The 27,867-nt window shown below is 52.3% G+C and overlaps 1 protein-coding gene across 1 annotated transcript in view; it reads left to right on the top strand.

The window, feature by feature from the left end:
- LOC137332254 (RELT-like protein 2) overlaps nt 1–25,874 on the top strand; it is a 42,843-nt gene extending 16,969 nt beyond the window's left edge. The window contains exons 3-7 of the mRNA XM_067995952.1: nt 9,574–9,637; nt 16,592–16,801; nt 18,390–18,576; nt 23,877–23,922; nt 25,438–25,874. Coding sequence (XP_067852053.1) covers nt 9,574–9,637; nt 16,592–16,801; nt 18,390–18,576; nt 23,877–23,900 — 485 coding nt within the window. The 3' untranslated portion in view covers nt 23,901–23,922; nt 25,438–25,874. The remainder of the gene's footprint in view (nt 1–9,573; nt 9,638–16,591; nt 16,802–18,389; nt 18,577–23,876; nt 23,923–25,437) is intronic.
- Nucleotides 25,875–27,867: the final 1,993 nt, after the last annotated feature.

Here is a 27,867-nt window from a genome sequence, read left to right as displayed (position 1 = left end):
TGTGATGGGGATATAGGATAAGTGATGGGGATATAGGATCTGTGATGGGAATATAGGATCTGTGATGGGAATATAGGATCTGTGATGGGGAATGTAGGATCAGTGATGGGGATATAGGATCTGTGATGGGGAATATAGGACCTGTGATGGGGATATAGGATCAGTGATGGGAATATAGGATCTGTTATGGGGAATATAGGATCTGTGATGGGGATATAGGAACTGTGATGGGAATATAGGATCTGTGATGGGAATATAGGATCTGTGATGGGAATATAGGATCTGTGATGGGGATATAGGATCTGTGATGGGGATATAGGATCTGTGATGGGAATATAGGATCTGTGATGGGAATATAGGATCTGTGATGGGTATATAGGATCTGTGATGGGAATATAGGATCTGTGATGGGGATATAGGATCTGTGATGGGAATATAGGATCTGTGATGGGGATATAGGATCAGTGATGGGGATATAGGATCTGTGATGGGGATATAGGATCAGTGATGGGGAATATAGGATCTGTGATGGGGATATAGGATCTGTGATGGGGAATGTAGGATCAGTGATGGGAATATAGGATCTGTGATGGGGATATAGGATCAGTGATGGGGATATAGGATCTGTGATGGGAATATAGGATCTGTGATGGGAATATAGGATCTGTGATGGGAATATAGGATCTGTGATGGGTATATAGGATCTGTGATGGGAATATAGGATCTGTGATGGGAATATAGGATCTGTGATGGGGATATAGGATAAGTGATGGGGATATAGGATCTGTGATGGGAATATAGGATCTGTGATGGGAATATAGGATCTGTGATGGGAATATAGGATCAGTGATGGGGATATAGGATCTGTGATGGGGAATATAGGACCTGTGATGGGGATATAGGATCAGTGATGGGAATATAGGATCTGTTATGGGGAATATAGGATCTGTGATGGGGATATAGGAACTGTGATGGGAATATAGGATCTGTGATGGGAATATAGGATCTGTGATGGGAATATAGGATCTGTGATGGGGATATAGGATCTGTGATGGGGATATAGGATCTGTGATGGGAATATAGGATCTGTGATGGGAATATAGGATCTGTGATGGGTATATAGGATCTGTGATGGGAATATAGGATCTGTGATGGGGATATAGGATCTGTGATGGGAATATAGGATCTGTGATGGGGATATAGGATCAGTGATGGGGATATAGGATCTGTGATGGGGATATAGGATCAGTGATGGGGAATATAGGATCTGTGATGGGGATATAGGATCTGTGATGGGGAATGTAGGATCAGTGATGGGAATATAGGATCTGTGATGGGGATATAGGATCAGTGATGGGGATATAGGATCTGTGATGGGGATATAGGATCTGTGATGGGAATATAGGATCTGTGATGGGAATATAGGATCTGTGATGGGAATATAGGATCTGTGATGGGTATATAGGATCTGTGATGGGAATATAGGATCTGTGATGGGGATATAGGATCTGTGATGGGAATATAGGATCTGTGATGGGAATATAGGATCTGTGATGGGAATATAGGATCAGTGATGGGAATATAGGATCTGTGATGGGAATATAGGATCTGTGATGGGAATATAGGATCTGTGATGGGAATATAGGATCTGTGATGGGAATACAGGAAAGAGAAAGCATACAATTCCGCGAAGATTAGTGGCAGGTCAGAAGATTGGACAGAATATATAAAACAGCAAAGAATGACTAAAAGAATAATAAGGAGGGGGAAATTAGAATGCGAGAGAAAGCTAGCTAGAAATATAAAAACAGATAGTAAGAGTTTCTACAGGTATTTAAAAAGGAAAAGAGTAAGTAAAGTGAGCGTTGGTCCTCCAGAGAGAGAGTCTGGGGAATTAATAATGGAGAATAAGGAAATGGTTGATGAATTGAACAGATATTTTGCGTCCGTCTTCACTGTAGAGGATACAAATAACATGCCAGAAATCATTGTGAATCAAGAGGTGAAAGGGAGGGAGGAACTTAAAACATTTACAATCCCCAGGGAAAGGGTTTTGAAAAAATTACTAGAACTAAAAGCTGACAAGTCCCCAGGTCCTGATGGACTTCATCCTAGGGTCTTAAAAGAAGTGGCTGCAGAGATAGTAGATGCATTGGTATTAATTTTCCAAAATTTCCGAGATTCTGGAAGGGTCCCATCAGATTGGAAAATAGCAAATGTAACTCCTCTATTCAAGAAAAGGAGGGAGACAGAAAGCAGGAAACTACAGGCCAGTAAGCTTAACATCTGTCATAGGGAAAATGCTAGAATCTATTATTAAGGAGGTTATCGCAGGGCACTTAGAAAATCTTGATGCAATCAGGCAGAGTCAACACGGCTTTGTGAAAGGGAAATCGTGTTTGACTAATTTATTAGAGTTCTTTGAGGAAGTAACAAGCAAGGTGGATAAAGGGGATCCTGTGGATGTGGTGTACTTGGATTTCCAGAAGGCTTTTGACAAGGTGCCACATCAAAGATTACAACACAAAATAAGAGCTCATGGTGTAGGGGGTAACATATTAGCATGGATAAAGGATTGGTTAGCTAACAGGAAACAGAGAGTAGGCATAAATGGGTCATTTTCCGGTTGGCAAGATGTAACGAGTGGAGTGCCACAGGGATCAGTGCTGGGGCCTCAACTATTTACAATCTATATCAATGACTTGGATGAAGGGACTGAATGTATGGTTGCTAAATTTGCTGATGACACAAAGGTAGGTGGGAAAGTAAGTTGTGAAGAGGACATAAGGAGTCTGCAGAGGGATATCGATAGGTTAAGTGAGTGGGCAAAAATTTGACAGATAGAACCACAGAACCAAAGAAAATTTACAGTATAGAAGGGGGCCATTTGGCCCATCGTGTCCGCACCGGCTCGAAAAACAACCAGGTGCCCATTCTAATCCCACCTCCCAGCACCCGGTCCGTAGCCCTGCAGCTTACAGCACTTTATGTGCAGGTCCAGGTACTTTTTAAGAGAGTTGAGGGTCCCTGCCTCTACCACCAATTTGGGCAGTGAATTCCATACACCCACCACCCTCTGGGTAAAAATGTTTTTCCTCATGCCCCCTCTAATCCTTCTGCCAATCAGCTTAAATCTATGTCCTCTAGTTCTTGAACTCTCTGCTAGGGAAAACAGGTACTTCCTGTCTACTTTATCTGGGCCCCTCATAATTTTATACACCTCAATCAAGTCTCCCCTCAGCCTCCTCTGCTCCACGGAAAACAACCCCAGCCTATCCAATCTCTCCTCATAGCTGCAACTTTCAAGCCCTGGCAACATTCTTGTAAATCTTCTCTGCACTCTCTCCAGAGCAATTACGTCCTTCCTGTAATGTGGTGACCACAACTGCGCACAATACTCCAGCTGTGGCCTCAATATAGCTCAATATATTCCCGTTTACTGCGTATTCCCTTTTACTGTTTGCCCTCCCTAAGTGTATTACCTCACACTTCTCTGGGTTGAACTCCATTTGCCACTTTTCCGCCCACTCCACCAACCCATTGATATCTTCTTGGAGTCTACAGCTGTCCTCTTCACTATCAACTACATGGCCAATTTTTGTGCCGTCTGCAAATTTGCCAATCATGCCCCCTACATTCAAGTCCAAATCATTAATATATACCACAAACAGCAAGGGACCCAACACTGAGCCCTGTGGCACACCACTGGAAACGGATTTCCATTCGCAAAGACATCCATCGACTTTTACCCTTTGTTTCCTGTTACTGAGCCAATTTTGGATCCAATTCACCACATTCCCCTGTATCCCATGGGCTTTTACCTTTCTGACAAGTCTGCCATGTGGGACCTTATCAAATGCCTTACGAAAATCCATGTAGACAACATCCACTGCACTACCCTCATCAATCCTCCTTGTCACTTCCTCAAAGAATTTAATCAGATTTGTAAGGCATGACCTTCCCTGAACAAATCCATGCTGACTATCCCTGATCAAACCATGCCTTTCCAAATGACAGTTTATCCTATCTCTCAGGATTGATTCTAATAGTTTGCCCACCACCGAGGTAAGACTGACCGGCCTATAATTGTTCGGCCTTTCCCTTGTACCCTTTTTAAACATTGGTACTACGTTTGCAGTCTTCCAGTCCTCCGGTACCTCTCCTGTATCTAGTGAGGATTGGAAAATGATCCTCAGAGCATCCGCTATTTCCTCCCTGGCTTCCTTCAATAGCCTAGGAAACAATCCATCTGGCCCTGGTGACTTATCAACTTTCAAGGATTCCAGTCCCTCAAGTACTTCCTCTCTCGTTATGTTTACCTTATCCAATATTTCACACCTCTCCTCTTTAACTACTACATCCAGACCATCCCTTTCCTTTGTGAATACGGAGATTAAATATTCATTTAAAACCCTACCCACATCCTCTGCTTCTACACACAAGTTACCCTTATCATCCCTGATAGGTCCCACCTTTTCCTTAGCTATCCTCTTGTTCTTAATGTACTGATAAAACATCTTTGGGTTTTCTTTAACCTTACTGGCTAATATTTTTCTCATGCCCTCTCTTTGCTTTCCTTATTTCCTTTTTTACATCATCCCTGTACTTTCTATACTCCTCTTGGCTTTCTGCAGTATTTAGTTTTCTGTGACAGTCATAAGCTTTCTTTTTCTGCTTTATCTTGCCCCGTATACTTCCAGACAACCAGGGGGCTCTAGATTTGGCAGTGCCACCCTTTTTCTTTGAGGGGACGTGTCTGCATTGTACCCGTAGAATTTCACTTTTTAGTGCCTCCCACTGGCTTGCCACTGATTTCTCCTCAAGTAGTTGTGTCCAGTCCACTTCTGCCAAATCACCTCTTAGTTCTGTAAAATTTGCCTTCCCCCAATTTAAAACGTTTACTCCTGATTTAACTCTGTCCTTTTCCATAATAATGCTAAAACTAACTGAATTGTGGTCACTATCCCCAATATGGTCACCCACTGTCACCTCACCCACTTGCCCATCTTCATTTCCCAGGACTAAATCTAGAATTACATCCCCTCTTGTTGGGCTTGTCACGTACTGGCTGAAAAAGTTCTCCTGGACACCGATCAAGAATTTTGCACCCTCTGTGCCCCTCACACTGTTTCAATCCCAGTTGATGTTAGGGTAGTTGAAGTCCCCGACTATTATTGCCCTCTTATTTTGCACTCAGAAATTTGCCTACATATTTGTTCTTCTATCTCCCTTTTGCTATTCGGGGGTCTATAGTACACTCCTAGTAGTGTGACTGTCCCTTTTTTATTTCTTAGCTCAACCCATATGGCCTCGATTGATGATCCATTTAGCATTTCATCCCTTCTCACAACTGTAACTGATTCTTTAACCAATAATGCTACCCCCCTCCTTTTTTATCACCCACTCTATCCTGCCTGAAAACTCTATATCCAGGGATATTGAGCTGCCAATTGTCCCCCTCTTTAAGCCAGGATTCCGTTATAGTAATGATATCATGCTGCCATGTGTCTATCTGTGCCATTAGCTCATCTGCTTTGTTTGTAATACTCCTTGCATTGAAGTATATCCCCTTTAACCCCGTCAAATTCCTGTGCTGAACACTATTTAACCTTTGCTTCTTTTGCCTTTCTGAGTCACTAACTACGTCACTAACTGCTTTTCTACTTCCCGTTTCCTGGTCTGAATTTGTCCTATCTATACCTGCCCTTTGGTTCTCATCCCCTGCCATACTAGTTTAAACCCTCCCCAACAGAACAACAAATGCCCCCGCGAGGATATTGGTCCCAGTTCTGCTTGGGTGCAACCCGTCCAGCTTGTACAGGTCCCGCCTTTCCCAGAATCGGTCCCAATGCCTCAGGAATTTAAACCCCTCCCTCCTACACCATCTCTCAAGCCACACATTCATCTGGTCTATTCTCCTATTTCTGCTCTCGCTAGCACGTGGCACTGGGAGTAATCCTGAGATTACTACCTTAGAGGTCCTGCTTTTTAATTTATTTCCTAACTCCCTATATTCTGCTTGCAGGACCTCATCCCTTTTTTTACCGATGTCTTTGGTCCCGATATGGACCACGACCTCTGGCTGTTCACCCTCCCCCTCCAGAATGTCCTGCAGCCGCTCAGTGACGTCCTTGACCCCAGCACCAGGGAGGCAACATACCATCCTGGAGTCAAGTCTGCGGCCGCAGAAACGCCTATCTGTTCCCCTTACGATGGAATCCCCTATCACTATTGCTCTCCCATTCTTTTTCCTCCCCTCCTGTGCAGCTGAGTCACTCGTGGTGCCCCGGTCTTGGCTCTTGCTGCTTTCCCCTGATAAGCCATCTCCCCCAACAATATCTAAAGCGGAATATCTGTTTGAGAGGGAGATGGCCCCAGGGGACTCCTGCTCTACCTGCCTAGTCCTTTTACTCTGCCTGGCGGTCACCCATTTCCTTTCTACCTGCGTAATCTTTACCTGCGGTGTGACCACCTCACTGAACGTGCTATCCACGATAATCTCAGCATCGCGGATGCTCCACAGTGAATCCACCCGCAGCTCCAGCTCCGAAATGCGGTTAGCCAGTAGCTGCAGCTGGACACACTTCCTGTACACATGGTCACCGGGGACACTGGTCGTGTCCATGACTTCCCACATAGTGCAGGAGGAGCAGATCACGGGGGCGAGCTGTGCTTCCATGACTTGCCTTAGATTAAACTCGTTAGTTACTCCCTTTAAGGAGTTTACTCCTTTAAACTACTATTCATTTAGAGAATGTTAATTACACCAGGGACCTTGATTCAGTAAAAAACACTACTTGCAATAACTAAATTAAGTTTAGTTTTTAAAAAATAATTTAGTTTTATTCTCGAAGTTCCTGAGCCCACAATCCTCAGAAAGAAAAAAACAGAAGAGATTCTCCCACCGACCACCGACCTGCCTCACCTGTGACCTCACACTGCAGTTTGGTGTTGTTGCTGTGACCCGTCCTCGGTCCCCCCTCCCCGCTCTCGTTCCCCCCCCTCCCCGTCCTCGGGTCCCCCCCCTCCCCGTCCTCGGTCCCCCCTCCCCGCTCTCGGTCCCCCCCCTCCCCGTCCTCAGTCCCCCCTCCCCATCCTCGGTCCCCCCTCCCCGTCCTCGGTCCCCCCCTCCCGTCCTCGTCCCCCCTCCCCGTCCTCAGTCCCCCCCTCCCCGTCCTCGTCCCCCCCCTCCCCGTCCTCGGTCCCCCCCTCCCGCTCTCCGGTCCCCCGCTCCCCGTCCTCAGTCCCCCCCTCCCCGCTCTCGGTCCCCCCCTCCCCGTCCTCGTCCCCCCCTCCCCGCTCTCGTCCCCCCCCTCCCCGTCCTCGGTCCCCCCCTCCCCGGCTCTCGGTCCCCCCCTCCCCGTCCTCTGGTCCCCCCTCCTCCCGTCCTCGGTCCCCCCCTCCCCGCTCTCGGTCCCCCCCTCCCCGCTCTCGGTCCCCCCCTCCCCGTCCTCGGTCCCCCCCTCCCGTCCTCGGTCCCCCCTCCCCGCTCTCGGTCCCCCCCTCCCCGCTCTCGGTCCCCCCCTCCCCGTCCTCGGTCCCCCCCTCCCCGTCCTCGGTCCCCCCTCCCCGCTCTCGGTCCCCCCCTCCCCGTCCTCGGTCCCCCCCTCCCCGTCCTCGGTCCCCCCTCCCCGCTCTCGTTCCCCCCCCTCCCCGCCCTCGGTCCCCCCCTCCCGTCCTCGGTCCCCCCTCCCCGCTCTCGGTCCCCCCTCCCCGCTCTCGGTCCCCCCTCCCCGCTCTCGGTCCCCCCCTCCCCGCTCTCGGTCCCCCCCTCCCCGCTCTCGGTCCCCCCCTCCAGCTCCCCCCCTCCCCGCCCTCGGGTCCCCCCCTCCCCACTCTCGGTCCCCCCCTCCCCACTCTCGTCCCCCCTCCCCGCTCTCGGTCCCCCCTCCCCGCCTCGGTCCCCCCTCCCCGTCCTCGGTCCCCCCTCCCCGCTCTCGGTCCCCCCTCCCCGCTCTCGGTCCCCCCTCCCCCTCCCCCGTCCTCGGTCCCCCCCTCCCCGCTCTCGGTCCCCCCCTCCCCGTCCTCGGTCCCCCCCTCCCCGTCCTCGGTCCCCCCCTCCCCGCTCTAGGTCCCCCCTCCCCGTCCTCGGTCCCCCCTCCCCGCTCTCGGTCCCCCCCTCCCCGATCTCGGTTCCCCCCCTCCCCGTCCTCGGTCCCCCCCTCCCAGCTCTCGGTCCCCCCCTCCCCGCTCTCGGTCCCCCCCTCCCCGTCCTCGGTCCCCCCCTCCCCGTCCTCGGTCCCCCCCTCCCCGCTCTCGGTCCCCCCCTCCCCGTCCTCGGTCCCCCCCCCCCCGTCCTCGGTCCCCCCCTCCCCGTCCTCGGTCCCCCCCTCCCCGCTCTCGGTCCCCCCCTCCCCGTCCTCGGTCCCCCCCTCCCCGTCCTCGGTCCCCCCCTCCCCGCTCTCGGTCCCCCCCTCCCCGCTCTCGGTCCCCCCCCCCCCGTCCTCGGTCCCCCCCTCCCCGCTCTCGGTCCCCCCCCCCCCCGTCCTCGGTCCCCCCCTCCCCGTCCTCGGTCCCCCCCTCCCCGCTCTCGGTCCCCCCCTCCCCGTCCTCGGTCCCCCCCTCCCCGTCCTCGGTCCCCCCCTCCCCGCTCTCGGTCCCCCCCTCCCCGCTCTCGGTCCCCCCCCCCCCCGTCCTCGGTCCCCCCCTCCCCGCTCTCGGTCCCCCCCTCCCCGCTCTCGGTCCCCCCCTCCCCGTCCTCGGTCCCCCCCCTCCCCGCTCTCGGTACGCCCCTCCCCGCTCTCGGTACGCTCCTCTCTGCTGACTAATCAAATGTACCTCACCCCTTACTGCACCGAATCCCCTCACTCACCAAATTCCCAATTATAGACTCTGTCGAAACCAGACTCCGTCGATAGCAGGCTTGAGGGGCCGAATGGCCTACTGCTCTTAATTCGTATGTTTGTATGTATCTGTGATGGGGATATAGGATCAGTGATGGGAATATAGGATCTGTGTCGCTCAAATGATTTTCCGATCTGTGAAAGTGATCAAGAGCAGCAGCTCTGACTGATTGTTTTTTTTTATTCGTTCATGGGATGTGGGTGTCGCTGGCGAGGCCGGCATTTATTGCCCATCCCTAATTGCCCTCGAGAAGGTGGTGGTGAGCCGCCTTCTTGAACCGCTGCAGTCCGTGTGGTGAAGGTTCTCCCACAGTGCTGTTAGGGAGGGAGTTCCAGGATTTTGACCCAGCGACGATGAAGGAACGGCGATATATTTCCAAGTCGGGATGGTGTGTGACTCGGAGGGGAACGTGCAGGTGGTGTTGTTCCCATGCGCCTGCTGCTCTTGTCCTTCTAGGTGGTAGAGGTCGTGGGTTTGGAGATTGTTTCTTCGCCAATCCAAGGGTGCTGAGGCCAACAACTGTCGCCTGTTACGATACCCGTAGCTGCGATCAGTGAGCCCAGCCCAGAGCGGGGACCAACCCAGGCGACTGGGTTTATAACGGAGACGGTGGAACAGGGCCAGTCGGAATTCTCCCAAATTACGGAGCAAAATTCTTCGGAACGTCCACCGATTATTACGGGATTATTTGACCTTGGTGATAAGCTCTTTCTTTGTCCTGTTGTCCAGCTAACATGGAGGCACTGAAGGAGATGCTGAAAGACCACGAGGAGGTGGAACGCCCCGTACTAAGGTGAGCAGGAAGAAGGAGCCTCAACGTGAGTTATCTCCACAAGGGCTTTATTGGTGATCATTGTGTCTGCCTCAAAAATGAATTTGGTCAGTGTACACATTATGGAAAGGTACCATAAAACCTTTCATCTCCCCAGTGGTAACTCACCCACCTGGATTACAACAACAGCTTGCATTTATACAGCGCCTTTAATGTAGTAAAACGTCCCAAGGCGCTTCACGGGAGCGATTATCAGACAAAATTTGACACCGAGCCACATAAGGAGATATTAGGACAGCTGACCAAAAGTTTGTTCGAAGAGGTAGGTTTTAAGGAGCATCTTAAAGGAGGAGGCAGAGAGGTTCAGGGACAGAATTCCAGAGTTTCGGACCTAGATAGTTGAAGGCACGGCCGCCAATGGTGGACTGATGGAAATCGGGGATGCGCAAGAGGCCAGAATCGGAGGAGCGCAGAGATCTCGGAGGGTTGTAGGGCTGGAGGAGGTGACAGAGATAGGGAGGGGGACGAGGCCATGGTGGGATTTGAAAACGAGGATGAGAATTTTAAAATCGAGGCTTTGCCGGACTGGGAGCCGATGTGGGTCAGCGAGCACAGGGGATGATGGGTGAACGGGACTTGGCGTGAGTTAGAACACGGGCAGCAGAGTTTTGGGTGAGCTGACGTTTTGAGGGTGGAAGATTACCCATTTTACAGTTCCTGAATGCAGACACATATGTGGAAGAAACCTCACTCGCCTGGAATTGGAACCTGGCTCTGTCTTCCCGATACTGAGTTCCTTACCGTGCCTGTGCGTCTGGGAGGGGAGAGGGGGAAACACTCAGTAACCAGCCTGAGCCCCATTGACGGGGTGGGATTGGAGAATCAGCCCCGAGGCTACATTCACAGGCCTCCCAGAGGCTAGTTCATGACTGAGAGTTCATTGCTTGGCTGCCTGCAGGTGTGTGTCCATTGAGGCTTCAGAGTGCAGAAGATTGTGAAGGAGAAGACTGTGGGAAAGGGTTCATATCCCAAGGGACATGAATTAAAAATCAGGAAGTTAGAAACGAGAAGAAAAGGCAAGGAAAATTTCACTGAAAGCAGAATTGAGTTGGGAAATACATTTCTGTAGAAGGACACTGAAGGATCAAGAGACATTTAGATGCCTCTGCTTCAGTGTCAAATGTAATAGCGAGGTTCTCGCCTCTCAGTCAGAAAGTCGTGAGATCAAATCCCAATCCAGAGACTTGAGCACATAATCCAGGCTGACACTCCTGGTGCACTAGTGAGGGAGCACTGCACTGTCGGAGGGTCAGTACTGAGGGAGCGCTGCACTGTCGGAGGGTCAGTACTGAGGGAGCGCTGCACTGTCGGAGGGTCAGTACTGAGGGAGTGCTGCACTGTCGGAGGGTCAGTACTGAGGGAGCGCTGCACTGTCGGAGGGTCAGTACCGAGGGAGTGCTGCACTGTCGGAGGGTCAGTACTGAGGGAGTGCTGCACTGTCGGAGAGTGAGTACCGAGGGAGCGCTGCACTGTCGGAGGGTCAGTACTGAGGGAGCGCTGCACTGTCGGAGGGTCAGAACTGAGGGAGCGTTGCACTGTCGGAGGGTCAGTACTGAGGGAGTGCTGCACTGTCAGAGAGTCAGTACTGAGGGAGTGCTGCACTGTCGGAAGGTCAGTACCGAGGGAGCGCTGCACTGTCGGAGGGTCAGTACTGAGGGAGTGCTGCACTGTCGGAGGGTCAGTACTGAGGGAGTGCTGCACTGTCGGAGAGTGAGTACCGAGGGAGCGCTGCACTGTCGGAGGGTCAGAACTGAGGGAGCGTTGCACTGTCGGAGGGTCAGTACTGAGGGAGCGCTGCACTGTCGGAGGGTCAGTACCGAGGGAGTACTGCACTGTCAGAGGCTCAGTACCGAGGGAGTGCTGCACTGTCGGAGAGTCAGTACCGAGGGAGCGCTGTACTGTCGGAGGGTCGGTACTGAGGGAGTGCTGTACTGTCGGAGGGTCAGTACTGAGGGAGCGCAGCACTGTCGGACGGTCAGTACTGAGGGAGTGCTGTACTGTCGGAGGGTCGGTACTGAGGGAGCGCTGCACTGTCGGAAGGGCAGTACTGAGGGAGTGCTGTACTGTCGGAGGGTCAGTACTGAGGGAGCGCTGCACTGTCGGAGGGTCAGTACTGAGGGAGTGCTGCACTGTCAGAGGGTCAGTACTGAGGCAGTGCTGCACTGTCGGAGGGTCAGTACTGAGGGAGTGCTGCACCGTCGGAGGGTCAGTACTGAGGGAGTGCTGCACTGTCAGAGGGTCAGTACTGAGGGAGTGCTGCACTGTCAGAGGGTCAGTACTGAGGGAGTGCTGCACTGTTGGAAGGTCAGTACCGAGGGAGCGCTGCACTGTCGGAGGGTCAGTACTGAGGGAGTGCTGCACTGTCAGAGGGTCAGTACTGAGGGAGTGCTGCACTGTCGGAGGGTCAGTACTGAGGGAGTGCTGCACTGTCGGAGGGTCAGTACTGAGGGAGTGCTGCACTGTCGGAGAGTGAGTACCGAGGGAGCGCTGCACTGTCGGAGGGTCAGAACTGAGGGAGCGTTGCACTGTCGGAGGGTCAGTACTGAGGGAGCGCTGCACTGTCGGAGGGTCAGTACTGAGGGAGTGCTGCACTGTCAGAGGGTCAGTACTGAGGGAGTGCTGCACTGTCGGAAGGTCAGTACCGAGGGAGCGCTGCACTGTCGGAGGGTCAGTACTGAGGGAGTGCTGCACTGTCGGAGGGTCAGTACTGAGGGAGTGCTGCACTGTCGGAGAGTGAGTACCGAGGGAGCGCTGCACTGTCGGAGGGTCAGAACTGAGGGAGCGTTGCACTGTCGGAGGGTCAGTACTGAGGGAGCGCTGCACTGTCGGAGGGTCAGTACCGAGGGAGTGCTGCACTGTCGGAGAGTCAGTACCGAGGGAGCGCTGTACTGTCGGAGGGTCGGTACTGAGGGAGTGCTGTACTGTCGGAGGGTCAGTACTGAGGGAGCGCAGCACTGTCGGACGGTCAGTACTGAGGGAGTGCTGTACTGTCGGAGGGTCGGTACTGAGGGAGCGCTGCACTGTCGGAAGGGCAGTACTGAGGGAGTGCTGTACTGTCGGAGGGTCAGTACTGAGGGAGCGCTGCACTGTCGGAGGGTCAGTACTGAGGGAGGGCTGCACTGTCAGAGGGTCAGTACTGAGGCAGTGCTGCACTGTCGGAGGGTCAGTACTGAGGGAGTGCTGCACCGTCGGAGGGTCAGTACTGAGGGAGTGCTGCACTGTCAGAGGGTCAGTACTGAGGGAGTGCTGCACTGTCGGAAGGTCAGTACCGAGGGAGCGCTGCACTGTCGGAGGGTCAGTACTGAGGGAGTGCTGCACTGTCGGAGGGTCAGTACTGAGGGAGTGCTGCACTGTCGGAGAGTGAGTACCGAGGGAGCGCTGCACTGTCGGAGGGTCAGAACTGAGGGAGTGCTGTACTGTCGGAGGGTCAGTACTGAGGGAGCGCTGCACTGTCGGAGGGTCAGTACTGAGGGAGTGCTGTACTGTCGGAGGGTCGGTACTGAGGGAGCGCTGCACTGTCGGAAGGGCAGTACTGAGGGAGTGCTGTACTGTCGGAGGGTCAGTACTGAGGGAGCGCTGCACTGTCGGAGGGTCAGTACTGACAGAGCGCTGCACTGTCAGAGGGTCAGTGCGGAGGGAGTGCTGCACTGTCGGAGGGTCAGTACTGAGGGAGCGCTGCACTGTCGGAGGGTCAGTACTGAGGGAGCGCTGCACTGTCGGGGGGTCAGTGCTGAGGGAGCGCTGCACTGTCAGAGGGTCAGTGCGGAGGGAGCGCTGCACTGTCGGAGGGTCAGTACTGAGGGAGCGCTGCACTGTCGGAGGGTCAGTGCTGAGGGAGCGCTGCACTGTCGGAGGGTCAGTACTGAGGGAGCGCTGCACTGTCGGAGGGTCAGTACTGAGGGAGCGCTGCACTGTCGGAGGGTCAGTGCTGAGGGAGCGCTGCACTGTCGGAGGGTCAGTACTGAGGGAGCGCTGCACTGTCGGAGGGTCAGTACTGAGGGAGTGCTGCACTGTCGGAGGGTCAGTACTGAGGGAGCGCTGCACTGTCGGAGGGTCAGTGCTGAGGGAGCGCTGCACTGTCGGAGGGTCAGTACTGAGGGAGCGCTGCACTGTCAGAGGGTCAGTACCGAGGGAGTGCTGCACTGTCGGAGGGTCAGTACTGAGGGAGTGCTGCACTGTCGGAGAGTGAGTATCGAGGGAGCGCTGCACTGTCGGAGGGTCAGCCCTGAGGGAGCGTTGCACTGTCGGAGGGTCAGTCCTGAGGGAGCGCTGCACTGTCGGAGGGTCAGTACCGAGGGAGTGCTGCACTGTCGGAATGTCAGTACTGAGGGAGCGCTGCACTGTCGGAGGGTCAGTACCGAGGGAGTGCTGCACTGTCGGAGGGTCAGTACTGAGGGAGCGCTGCACTGTCGGAGGGTCAGTACCGAGGGAGTGCTGCACTGTCGGAGGGTCAGTACCGAGGGAGTGCTGCACTGTCGGAGGGTCAGTACTGAGGGATCGCTGCACTGTCGGAGAGTGAGTACCGAGGGAGCGCTGCACTGTCGGAGGGTCAGTACTGAGGGAGCGTTGCACTGTCGGAGGGTCAGTACTGAGGGAGCGTTGCACTGTCGGAGGGTCAGTACTGAAGGAGTGCTGCACTGTCAGAGGCTCAGTACCGAGGGAGTGCTGCACTGTCGGAGGGTCGGTACTGAGGGAGTGCTGCACTGTCGGACGGTCAGTACTGAGGGAGCGCAGCACTGTCGGATAGTCAGTACTGAGGGAGCGCTGCACTGTCGGAGGGTCAGTACTGAGGGAGCGTTGCACTGTCGGAGGGTCGGTACTGAAGGAGTGCTGCACTGTCAGAGGCTCAGTACCGAGGGAGTGCTGCACTGTCGGAGGGTCGGTACTGAGGGAGTGCTGCACTGTCGGACGGTCAGTACTGAGGGAGCGCAGCACTGTCGGATGGTCAGTACTGAGGGAGTGCTGCACTGTCGGAGGGTCGGTACTGAGGGAGCGCTGCACTGTCGGAGGGTCAGTACTGAGGGAGCGCTGCACTGTCGGAGGGTCAGTACTGAGGGAGAGCTGCACTGTCGGAGGGTCGGTACTGAGGGAGCGCTGCACTGTCGGAGGGTCAGTACTGAGGGAGCGCTGCACTGTCGGAGGGTCAGTACTGAGGGAGTGCTGTACTGTCGGAGGGTCAGTACTGAGGGAGCGCTGCACTGTCGGAGGGTCAGTACTGAGGGAGCGCTGCACTGTCGGAGGGTCAGTACTGAGGGAGTGCTGCACTGTCGGAGGGTCAGTACTGAGGGAGCGCTGCACTGTCGGAGGGTCAGTACTGAGGGAGCGCTGCACTGTCGGAGGGTCAGTACTGAGGGAGTGCTGCACTGTCGGAGGGTCAGTCCTGAGGGAGTGCTGCACTGTCGGAGGGTCAGTACTGAGGGAGTGCTGCACTGTCGGAGGGTCAGTACTGAGGGAGTGCTGCACTGTCGGAGGTGCTGTCTTTACAGACATTAAATCGAGGCCCTGTTTGCCTCTCAGGTGGGTGTAAAACATCCCATGGACAGTATTTGAAGTAGATCGGGGGAGTTCTCCCCGTTGTCCTGCCCAAAATCTATCCCTCAACCAACATCACGAAAAACAGATTATCTGATCGTTATCACATTGCTGTTTGTGGGATCTTGCTGTGAGGAAATTGGCTGTGTTTCCTACATTACAACAGTGACTACACTCCAAAAATATTTCATTGGCTGTGAAGCTCTTTGGGACATGCTGAGGTCATGAAAGGCGCTAAATAAATACAAGCTCTTCGTTCTATCTAACCTGTGCTGTACCTGCCCTGGGAGTGTTTGATGGGACAGTGTAGAGGGAGCTTTACTCTGTATCTAACCCGTGCTGTACCTGCCCTGGGAGTGTTTGATGGGACAGTGTAGAGGGAGCTTTACTCTGTATCTAACCCTGTACCTGCCCTGGGAGTGTTTGATGGGACAGTGTAGAGGGAGCTTTACTCTGTATCTAACCCTGTACCTGCCCTGGGAGTGTTTGATGGGACAGTGTAGAGGGAGCTTTACTCTGTATCTAACCCTGTACCTGCCCTGGGAGTGTTTGATGGGACGGTGTAGAGGGAGCTTTACTCTGTATCTAACCCTGTACCTGCCCTGGGAGTGTTTGATGGGACGGTGTAGAGGGAGCTTTACTCTGTATCTAACCCGTGCTGTACCTGCCCTGGGAGTGTTTGATGGGACAGTGTAGAGGGAGCTTTACTCTGTATCTAACCCTGTACCTGCCCTGGGAGTGTTTGACGGGACAGTGTAGAGGGAGCTTTACTCTGTATCTAACCCTGTACCTGCCCTGGGAGTGTTTGATGGGACAGTGTAGAGGGAGCTTTACTCTGTATCTAACCCTGTACCTGCCCTGGGAGTGTTTGATGGGACAGTGTAGAGAGAGCTTTACTCTGTATCTAACCCTGTACCTGCCCTGGGAGTGTTTGATGGGACAGTGTAGAGGGAGCTTTACTCTGTATCTAACCCGTGCTGTACCTGCCCTGGGAGTGTTTGATGGGACGGTGTAGAGGGAGCTTTACTCTGTATCTAACCCTGTACCTGCCCTGGGAGTGTTTGATGGGACAGTGTAGAGGGAGCTTTACTCTGTATCTAACCCTGTACCTGCCCTGGGAGTGTTTGATGGGACAGTGTAGAGGGAGCTTTACTCTGTATCTAACCCTGTACCTGCCCTGGGAGTGTTTGATGGGACGGTGTAGAGGGAGCTTTACTCTGTATCTAACCCTGTACCTGCCCTGGGAGTGTTTGATGGGACAGTGTAGAGGGAGCTTTACTCTGTATCTAACCCTGTACCTGCCCTGGGAGTGTTTGATGGGACAGTGTAGAGGGAGCTTTTCTTTGTATCTAACCCGTGCTGATTTTTATTCTTTACTTCCAGGCCGCTGTTCCCTCAACAGATTGTGACAAAATCCCCTGCTCTGGTCCCTCATCACCACACTGTGCACTCTGGAGCTGCTGCAGGAGCCCGGTCAGCCTGTCTGCACTGTAACCAGCGGAGGAAGAGAGCCTCACTTCACGTACACAGACGGGCGAGAGAGGTGAAGGGCAGGGGTCAGGGGGTGGAGGTCACCGTCTTATCGATTGGCAGGTACAGTAAACGCGGCTTCAAACTAATCGTTTTCCAGTTTGGGGATAGTTTTTTTTTTATTCGTTCAGGGGATGTGGGCGTCGCTGGCGAGGCCGGCATTTATTGCCCATCCCTAATTGCCCTTGAGAAGGTGGTGGTGAGCCGCCTTCTTGAACCGCTGCAGTCCGTGTGGTGACGGTTCTCCCACAGTGCTGTTAGGAAGGGAGTTTGTTGGTGTTCAGATTAATATTGAAGGAACCTGAATATCAGCTGATCAGGGTTCCTGGTCCTTTGTGACTCCATAGATTCATAGAATCGTACAGCACAGGAGAAGGCCATTCGGCCCATCGTGCCTGTGCCGGCTCTTTGACAGAGCTATCCAATCAGTCCCATTCCCCTGCTCTTTCCCCGCAGCCCTGCAAATTTTTCCCTGCAAGTATTTATTCAATTCCCCTTTTGAAAGTTATTATTGAATCTGCTTCCACCGCCCTTTCAGGCAGCGCATTCCAGATCAGAACAACTCGCTGTGTAAAAAAAAATGTTTCCTCATCTCGCCCGAGAACCGAGATGAGGAGAAATTTCTTCACTCAGAGGGTGGTGAACCTGTGGAATTCTCTACTACAGAAGGCAGTGGAGGCCAAGTCATTAGATGTATTCAAGAAGGAGATAGATATATTTCTTAATGCTAAAGGGATCAAGGGATATGGGGAAAAAGCGGGAACAGGGTACTGAGTTAGACGATCAGCCATGATCATTTTGAATGACAGAGCAGGCCTGAAGGGCCGAATGGCCTACTCTTGCCTGGATTTTTGGCAAATTATCTTAAATCCGTGTCCTCTGGTTACCGACCCTCCTGCCACTGGAAACAGTTTCTCCTTATTTACTCTCTCAAAACTGGTCATGATTTTGAACACCTCTATTAAATCTCCCCTTAACCTTCTCTGCTCTAAGGAAAACAATCCCAGCTTCTCCAGTCTCTCCACATAACTGAAATCCCTCATCCCTGGAACCATTCTCGTAAATCTCCTCTGTACCCTCTCTAAGTCCTGAGCATCCTTCCTAAAGTGCGGTGCCCAGAATTGAACACAAAACTCCAGTTATGGCCGAATCAGTGATTTATTAAGGTTCAGAATAATTTCCTTGATTTTGTACTCTGTGCCTCTATTAATAAAGCCCAGGTTCCCATCTGCTTTTTTAACATCTCGCTCCAGAGTGCTTTCCCACAGAGAAAGTGGGGCCAGGATGGGAAATCCTTTCTCAGCAATCGTACTGGGAACAAACCTCGAGGCCACTCGATACCCCACAACACGCTCACCTCTGCCCCTCAGCAGGTTTGCTCTTCCACCTGGGTCTAGGCCGCCACTCGTGGCCTGACTGTGGGATATTGGCTGAGCTGAGATTCAGGGCTGGTCTCTCACTGACTGAGCTGGGATTCAGGGCTGGTCTCTCACTGACTGAGCTGGGATTCAGGGCTGGTCTCTCACTGACTGAGCTGGGATTCAGGGCTGGTCCCTCACTGACTGAGCTGGGATTCAGGGCTGGTCCCTCACTGACTGAGCTGGGATGTAACTCCACATGGTTACGGCCAGTTGTTTATTTCTCTCTCCAGGTTTCGTGTCACTCACGTTGAGAAAAGTCGAGGAGTGCAGGAGCTGTACACGTTACCCGCGATTGAAGTGTGTGCCCGTGGTGACTCCGTCAGGACAGAGACAGAGACAGAGACGGACTGGGACAAACCCGTGAACTGCAGTGAAACCGCAGCGACTGGGGGGTCGGATCCGGTGAGGCCGGGGCAGGTGTGTTTACTGAGAGTGGATTTCGGTGAATCACGGGCTGTGGTGTGTTTACTGAGAGTGAATTTCGGTGAGTCACGGGCTGTGGTAAGAACATAAGAAATAGGAGCAGGAGGAGGCCATTCAGCCCCTCGAGGCTGCTCCGCCATTCAATCAGATCACGGCTGATCTTTGACCTCGACTCCACTTTCCTGCCCGATCCCCATATCCCTTGATTCCCCTAGAGTCCAAAAATCTATCGATCTCAGTCTTGAATATACTCAATGACTCAGCGTCCACAGCCCTCTGGGGTAGAGAATTCCAAAGATTTACAATCCTCTGAGTGAAGAAATTCCTCCTAATCTCAGTCTTAAATGGCCGACCCCTTATCCTGAGACTATGTCCCCTAGTTCTAGACTCTCCAGCCAGGAGAAATAACCTCTCAGCATCTACCCTGTCAAGCCCCCTCGGAATCTTATATATTTCAATGAGATCACCTCTCATTCTTCTAAACTCCAGAGAGTATAGGCCCATCCTACTCAATCTCTCCTCATAGGACAACCCTCTCATCCCAGGAATCAATCTAATGAACCTTCATTGCACCGCCTCTAAGGCAAGTATATCCTTCCTTAGATAAGGAGACCAAAACTGTACACAGTACTCCAGGTGAGGTCTCACCAAAGCCCTGTACAATTGTAGTAAGACTTCCTTACTCTTGTACTCCAACCCCCTTGCAATAAAAGCCAATATGCCATTTGCTTTCCTAATTGTTTGCTGTACCTGCATGTTAACTTTCTGTGTTTCCTGTACAAGGACACCCAAGTCTCTCTCAACACCAACATTTAATAGTTTCAAACCATTTAAAAAATATTCTGTTTTTCTATTCTTCCCACCAAAGTGAATAACCTCACATTTCCCCACATTATACTCCATCTGCCCCCTTCTTGCCCATTCACTTAACCTGTCTATATCCCTTTGCGGACTCTTTGTGTCCTCCTCACAGCTTACTTTCCCACCTAGCTTTGTATCGTCAGCAAACTTGGATACTTTACACTCGGTCCCTTCATCCAAGTCATTAATATAGATTGTAAATAGCTGAGGCCCAAGCACTGATCCTTGCGGCACCCCACTAGTTACAGCCTGACAACCCGAGAATGACCCGTTCATCCCCACTCTCTGTTTTCTGTCCGTTAACCAATCCTCGATCCAGGGTAATATATTACCCCCAACCCCACGAGCCCCATCTTGTGTTTTTTTTTATTCGTTCATGGGATGTGGGCGTCGCTGGCGAGGCCGGCATTTATTGCCCATCCCTAATTGCCCTTGAGAAGGTGGTGGTGAGCCGCCTTCTTGAACCGCTGCAGTCCGTGTGGTGAAGGTTCTCCCACAGTGCTGTTAGGAAGGGAGTTCCAGGATTTTGACCCAGCGACGATGAAGGAACGGCGATATATTTCCAAGTCGGGATGGTGTGTGACTTGGAGGGGAACGTGCAGGTGGTGTTGTTCCCATGTGCCTGCTGCCCTTGTCCTTCTAGGTGGTAGAGGTCGCGGGTTTGGGAGGTGCTGTCGAAGAAGCCTTGGCAAGTTGCTGCAGTGCATCCTGTGGATGGTACACACTGCAGCCACAGTGCGCCAGTGGTGAAGGGAGTGAATGTTTAGGGTGGTGGATGGGGTGCCAATCAAGCGGGTTGCTTTGTGCAAGTGGAGAGTATTCCATCACACTCCTGACTTGTGCCTTGTAGATGGTGGAAAGGCTTTGGGGAGTCAGGAGGTGAGTCACTCGCCGCAGAATACCCAGCCTCTGACCTGCTCTTGTAGCCACAGTATTTATATGGCTGGTCCAGTTAAGTTTCTGGTCAATGGTGACCCCCAGGATGTTGATGGTGGGGGATTCGGCGATGGTAATGCCGTTGAAATAACCTTTTATGTGGCACCTTATTGAATTCCGTTTGAAAATCCAAATATACGACATCCACTGGTTCCCCTTTATCTACCCTGCTCGTTACCTCCTCAAAAATATGTAATAGGTTTGTCAATGGTGTGTGTATTTAGTGGGAGTGGATTCCGGTGAGTCACGGCCTGTGGTGTGTTTACCGGGGCTGGATTTTGGTGAGTCCCGGCCTGTGGTGTGTTTACCGGGAGTGGATTTTGGTGAGTCCCGGCCTGTGGTGTGTATACCGGGAGTGGATTTTGGTGAGTCCCGGCCTGTGGTGTGTTTACCGGGGCTGGATTTTGGTGAGTCATGGCCTGTGGTGTGTTTACCGGGAGTGGATTTTGGTGAGTCCCGGCCTGTGGTGTGTTTACCGGGAGTGGATTTTGGTGAGTCCCGGCCTGTGGTGTGTTTACCGGGGCTGGATTTTGGTGAGTCATGGCCTGTGGTGTGTTTACCGGGAGTGGATTTTGGTGAGTCCCGGCCTGTGGTGTGTTTACCGGGAGTGGATTTTGGTGAGTCCCGGCCTGTGGTGTGTTTACCGGGAGTGGATTTTGGTGAGTCCCGGCCTGTGGTGTGTTTACCGGGAGTGGATTTTGGTGAGTCCCGGCCTGTGGTGTGTTTACCGGGAGTGGATTTTGGTGAGTCACCGCCTGTGGTGTGTTTACCGGGAGTGGATTTTGGTGAGTCCCGGCCTGTGGTGTATTTACCGGGAGTGGATTTTGGTGAGTCCCGGCCTGTGGTGTGTTTACCGGGAGTGGATTTTGGTGAGTCCCGGCCTGTGGTGTATTTACCGGGGCTGGATTTTGGTGAGTCACCGCCTGTGGTGTGTTTGCACAGGGTCAGCCTTTGGGCAGCTCTGGCGTGGAGAGTGTTAGGAAAGTGCTGCCTCGTTACATAGCCGGGTGACGGTGGTGTAGTGATTGTTACCGGACTAATATTCCAGAGAACGTGAGTTCAAATCCCACCGTGGGCAGTTTAAGAATTTGAATTCAGTTTAAAAATCTGGAAATAAAAATCTGGTCTCAGTAAAAGTGACCGAGAAACTGTCGGATTGTCGTAAAAACCCAACTGGTTCATTAATGCCCTTTAGGGAAGGAAACCTGCCGTCCTTACCCGGTCTGGGCCTATAGGTGACTCCAGTCCCACACCAATGTGGTTGACTCTTAACTGCCCTCTGAAGTGGCCCAGCGAGAAACTCAGTTTGTATCAAACCCGTTACCAGTGGTTAAAGAAGACGGCCCAGCACCACCTTCTCAGGGCAACTAGGGATGGGCAATAAATGCCGGCCTCGCCAGCGACACCCACATCCCGAGAACTGAATTTTAAAGCAAATTCTTCCCTGATCTGGGAGATGGAAAATGGGAGAGCGAGGGGTGGGGGAAAGAGATTGGGAAGGAAAATCAGAGGAGAGACCGAGATCTAGAATAAGGCTGACCGATACACCCTGTCCCTATTCCCACTCCCACTTGCAGGCAATTGCAGAATGACGCTGTTTTTCTGCTGGGCCCAGTCGGGGGATGGGCAGGGGGTGAGGAATTAATGAGGGGAGAGGAGGGGGATGTCGGTTTGTTTTGTAAAACAGGCTGACACTCTGTTATTTAAAGGTATTTTGCTTATTCTTTCCCCTGAAGGTGCTGAGACCAGTGATGAGATTCGCTGACCCAGGGCAGACTGGGGGGGGAGGATTGGACCAGACTCTCACTGGTCAGTACGGTCCAAGACAGACTGGGGGAGGATTGGACCAGACTCTCACTGGTCAGTACGGTCCAAGACAGACTGGGGGGGGGGGGGGGATTGGACCAGACTCTCACTGGTCAGTACGGTCCAAGACAGACTGGGGGAGGGGGGGGTATTGGACCAGACTCTCACTGGTCAGTACGGTCCAAGACAGACTGGGGCGGGGGGGGGTATTGGATCAGACTCTCACTGGTCAGTACGGTCCAGCACCACACCAGGCTGAGCAGCCCCTGAGATCATGGCCTGATTCAGCAGGTCTCTTCATGGTCGAGTTACATCGAGTCTACAGCACAGAAACAGGCCATTCGGCCCAACAGGTCTATCCCGGTGTTTATGCTCCACACGAGCCTCCTCCCTCCCTACTTCATCTCACCCTATCAGCATCTCCTTCTATCCCTTTCTCCCTCATGTGTTTATCCAGCTTCCCCTTAAATGTATCTATTCTATTTGCCTCAACTACTCCTTGTATCAGCAGATTAATATTGATACTAAACTGATGCTCATTGCTGCTGTTTATTGCTTAGAAGTACAGCCTTTTATACAATTAACCAGCCGACAAGACATGTGAAATACTTGGACACTCAGTTCATAGAACCACTGAAATTTGAGCACAACAGTCCATGTGGCCCGAAGTGCTGGGACTAGATCCACATTGGAGCCATCTACTCTAATCCCATTCCCCTGCTCATCTCCCCAAAACCTTTAATATCTTCTTCAACTGATCATCCAGTTACCCCTTTGATAGTTTAGATTTGTACATATACATGGTCAGAGCCACATATCTAATTTTAGTTCAGAATCTCTATAGCAGGGAGTACAGGAATAGAGAGATCTGGGGGTATATGTGCACAAATCTTTGAAAGTGGCAGGACAGGTTGAGAAAGTGGTTAAAAAAGCATATGGGATCCTGGGCTTTATTAATAGAGGCATAGAGTACAAAAGCAAGGAAGTTATGCTGAACCTTTATAAAACACTGGTTAGGCCTCAGCTGGAGTATTGTGTCCAATTCTGGGCACCGCACTTTAGGAAAGACGTGAAGGCCTTAGAGAGGGTGCAGAGGAGATTTACTAGAATGGTTCCAGGGATGAGGGACTTCAGTTATGTGGAGAGACTGGAGAAGCTGGGATTGTTCTCCTTAGAACAGAGAAGGTTAAGGGGAGATTTGATAGAAGTATTCAAAATCATGAAGGGTTTAGATAAAGTAAATAAGGAGAAACTGTTCCCATTTCTGGAAGGGTCGAGAGCCAGAGGGCATAGATTTAAGGTGATTGGCAAAAGAACCAAAGGCGAGATGAGGAAAAACTTTTTTACGCAGTGAGTTGTGATGATCTGGAATGCGCTGCCTGAAAGGGCGGTGGAAGCAGATTCAATAATAACTTTCAAAAGGGAATTGGATAAATACTTGAAGGGAAAAAATTTGCAGGGCTGCAGGGAAAGAGCAGGGGGAATGGGACTAATTGGCACACACAATGGGCTCGAAGGGCCGAATGGCCTCCTTCTGTGCTGTAACCTTTCTATGAGAGTACTGTTACACTGCACATTGCAGTTCAAGAGCAGCATCAGTGAAAGGCTGAGAGTAACTTACACCCCTGGACTCAGGGCGGGGGAGAACGGGGAAAAATTAATTCATAGATTCATATTTTGTGTTATTCTAGGTGCCGGATCCTGCCCAAATCTGATTCTGTCACGATCATCGCACAGGTAGGTTCTCAAAAACATAATTTAGTTGAGAAACTCAAAATAATTAGTAATAAATTAGAACCAAAGTGTAATATTCACACACACACTCTGTGTTGCTCACTCTGTGTGTCTCCCTGTCTGTGTGTGCCTCTTTCTCACTTCCTCGCTCTCTTGCTCTCAACCTCTCTCTCTCTGACTCCGACTCTTTCTCTCTCAGCCCCCTTCTCTTTGTCTCTCTCACTCTCACTTTGCCTCCCTTTCTCTCTCTCTTTCTGCCTCCGTCTCTTTCTCTCTCTCTGCCGCTCTTCTTTTTCTCTTTGCCTCCGTCTCTCCCTCTTTCTCTCTATCACTCCTCATTCTCTGTCTTCCTCTTTCTCATATTCCCACGAGTGGAGCTATTGTAAATCTTCACGTTTGCTGCTAACTGTAATTGTGTAAATATGTAATTGTGTAAATGTGTAAATGCGTGTGGTTTAACACCCTTTGGGCTCAGGGATCGATGCGCTGTCCAGGTGACCCAGGCTCTTTCCCCAGTTGCCCTCAGTGCCCTTGAGCGGGGGGGAGGGGGAAATGAGCCCGGTTTCTGCTCCCGACCACCCAGTGATCTGGTGCTGGACAATCCCGGTGATTGGGCATCGGGTGAGGTCAGGCCAGGTTCGGGACTGATGTCCCTCTGAGTTTGGATATTGTATCAACACTCACCCTCTGAGCTATGCCTGGGTGTATTGGCAGAGAGCGGTCGATGCCCGGGATCCTGTCCCCCAGTGAGGAGTCAGCACCATTGGGGGAAAGAATAACTTGTACAGCCCGAGAATATGGTTATATTGCTGACCTTTGAACTGTACAGAATGTACAGTAAGTCCGTCGTCCAAACAGTAACAATGTGCAGAACAGGGGACTGGACCGTACACAAGTGTCACTCTGTGTGTTGTCACTCTGTGTGTGCATCACTAGCACTGTGTGTGCATGAATGTGTCACTATCATTGTGTGTAAGTGTCACTATTACTGTGTGCGTGTCACCATCACTGGGTGTGTCACTATCATTGTGTATAAGTGTCACTATTACTGTGTGCGTGTCACCATCACTGGGTGTGTCACTATCATTGTGTATAAGTGTCACTATTACTGTGTATGTGTCACCATCATTGGGCATGTCACCATCACTGGGTGTGTCACTACCACTGTGCATGTGTCACTATTGCTATGTGCATTGCTATTACTATGTGTGTCAATATCACTGTATCACTATCTCTGTGCATCACTGTGTGTGTGACACTGTCACTATGTCTGTGTGAATGTGTCACTATCACTGTGTGGGTCACTATCACTGAGTGTGAATGTGTCACTACCACTCTGTGAGTCACTATCACTTTGTTGGTGACACTGTCACTATGTCTGTGTGAATGTGTCACTGTGTGTGTGAATGTGTCACTGTGTGTGTGAATGTGTCACTAGCACTCTGTGAGTCACTATCACTTTGTGTGTGTGATTGTGTCACTTACATTGAGTGAGTGCTACTCTCTGTTCCTTTCCAGGTCCCAGCTCCTGTTTCAGACAGGGCCTGAGACAGACATTCATCATTAGACCCGGCCTGGAGTGGCGGGAAGAATATTATAATCCACCCCGAGGGCCAGGATCGATCACAAGCACAATCTCGGCACAACTCCTCGAACACTGAGCCCGACAGGGAGAGCCCTGACCGAGACTGCGCCCTCCCTTTACTTCGTCTGCACACAGGACCCAAGGAAGCTGGAACTTCTGCTCCTCCGAGTCCAGCACTGGCAACACTGGGGCTCCACCAACAGGGAGACCCTCAACAGGGAGACCCTCAACAGAGAGACCCTCAACAGAGAGACCCTCAACAGAGAGACCCTCAACAGAGAGACCCTCAACAGGGAGACCCTCAACAGGGAGACCCTCAACAGAGGCAAAAGAGGATGGTCATCTGGGGAATAGATTCTCTGCCTGGCCCAGAACTCTGGAATCTGTGCTGAGCCCCAGTTTAGCGCGGGAGGGGGAGGGAATGGGGGGGGGGGGGGTATCCCCGATCTGCAGGGACTTGTTGCCACGTTGCCCACCCCCGGGGGTCCGATCTCCTCTCTCTGAGGTGGGTTTGTGCGGCCCACACAGGTACAGGTCTCCTGCCCCCTCTGGTGGTGTTAGGCAGTGCTGCAGCTCTCTGCTTTGTTCTGCGATTTGATGATTTGGCCGTTAACGATTCAGGAAATGAAGCCAACGGGAGGTGGACTTACGGGGAGGTCACAGCGTCCCGATTGGTGGAATAGGGTGGGAGCAGAGAGCATCAAGGGACAAATGGCTCGTTAAACTTGCATTTATATAGCATCTTTCACAACCTCTGGATGTCCCAAAGCGCTTCAGAGCCATTGAAGTATCTTTGAAGTGTAGACACTGTTGTAACATAGGAAATACGGCAACCAATTTGCACACAGCAAGATCCCACAAACAGCAATGTGATAATGACCAGATAATCAGTAGTGATGCTGATTGAGGGATAAATATAGGCCCAGGACACCGGGGAGAACTCCCCCGCTCTTCTTCAAAATAGTGGCCGTGGGAGGGCAGACAGGGCTTCGGTTTAACGTTTTATCCGAAAGACGGCACCTCTGACAGTGCAGCACCCCCTCAGTACTGGCACAGGGAGCATAGCCTGGATTATGGGCTCAAAGCTCCGGAGTGGGGCTTGAACCCGCGACCTTCTGCCCACTGAGCCACAGCTGGGCAGGGGACCAGCGCTGCTGTTCCACGCACAGAGGATTTCGGTTATGGTCTTTCCCCCACGTTGGGGAGAGGCCAAGCGAGTGAAGCTGTGAAGGTCTAGCCTGCCCACAGTGGCCCCTCAATACAGCGCTGTTTCCGTTTGCACAGGAGAGAGGGAAGGGATGGAAACCATTTTTTAAAATTAAATCTCGGGATGTGGGTTTCGCTGGCGAGGCCGGCATTTATTGCCCATCCCTGATTGCCCTTGAGAAGGTGGTGGTGAGCCGCCTTCTTGAACCGCTGCAGTCCGTGTGGTGACGGTTCTCCCACAGTGCTGTTAGGAAGGGAGTTCCAGGATTTTGACCCAGTGACGATGAAGGAACGGCGATATATTTCCAAGTCGGGATGGTGTGTGACTTGGAGGGGAACGTGCAGGTGGTGTTGTTCCCATGCGCCTGCTGCCCTTGTCCTTCTAGGTGGTAGAGGTCGCGGGTCTGGGAGGTGCTGTCGAAGAAGCCTTGGCGAGTTGCTGCAGTGCATCCTGTGGATGGTGCACACTGCAGCCACAGTGCGCCGGTGGTGAAGGGAGTGAATGTTTAGGGTGGTGGATGGGGTGCCAATCAAGCGGGCTGCTTTGTCCTGGATGGTGTCGAGCTTCTTGAGTGTTGTTGGAGCTGCACTCATCCAGGCAAGTGGAGAGTATTCCATCACACTCCTGACTTGTGCCTTGTAGATGGTGGAAAGGCTTTGGGGAGTCAGGAGGTGAGTCACTCACCCCATGGGCTGGCATCTGGTGAAAGATTAAAACTTCACCAAGCCTCCTCAACTTGTCAGGACCATGTCAGACGGGTGTTGATTCACACTGGGTTCCGATCTCAAAATTCATAGACTCATACAGCACAGCAGGAGGCCGTTCAGCCCATCGTGCCTGTGCCGGCTCTTTGAAAGATCTATCCAATTAGTCCCACTCCCCTGCTCTTTCCCCGTAGCCCTGCAAATTTTTCCCCTTCAAGTATTTATCCAATTCCCTTTTGAAAGCTATTATTGAATCTGCTTCCACCGCCCTTTCAGGCAAGACTTGCTCCGAGCCCGAATCACACTACTGGTGAAAAACAATTCCACCGTCACTGGCCGGCCTCAGCTGTAGGCCACTGCTCTGTGCTTCACATTGTTTGATTTTAGTACAAGCTGAGAATCGGGAACGTGGGCCCAACTCACAGTCTCACACAGAGGATCCGTCCAAGAGC

This window comes from Heptranchias perlo, chromosome 14 (assembly GCF_035084215.1).
Source record: "Heptranchias perlo isolate sHepPer1 chromosome 14, sHepPer1.hap1, whole genome shotgun sequence".
In the NCBI taxonomy this organism is placed as follows: domain Eukaryota; kingdom Metazoa; phylum Chordata; class Chondrichthyes; order Hexanchiformes; family Hexanchidae; genus Heptranchias; species Heptranchias perlo.
Note: the sequence above shows the minus strand (reverse complement) of the source record. Positions and strands in the feature narration are given on the sequence as shown.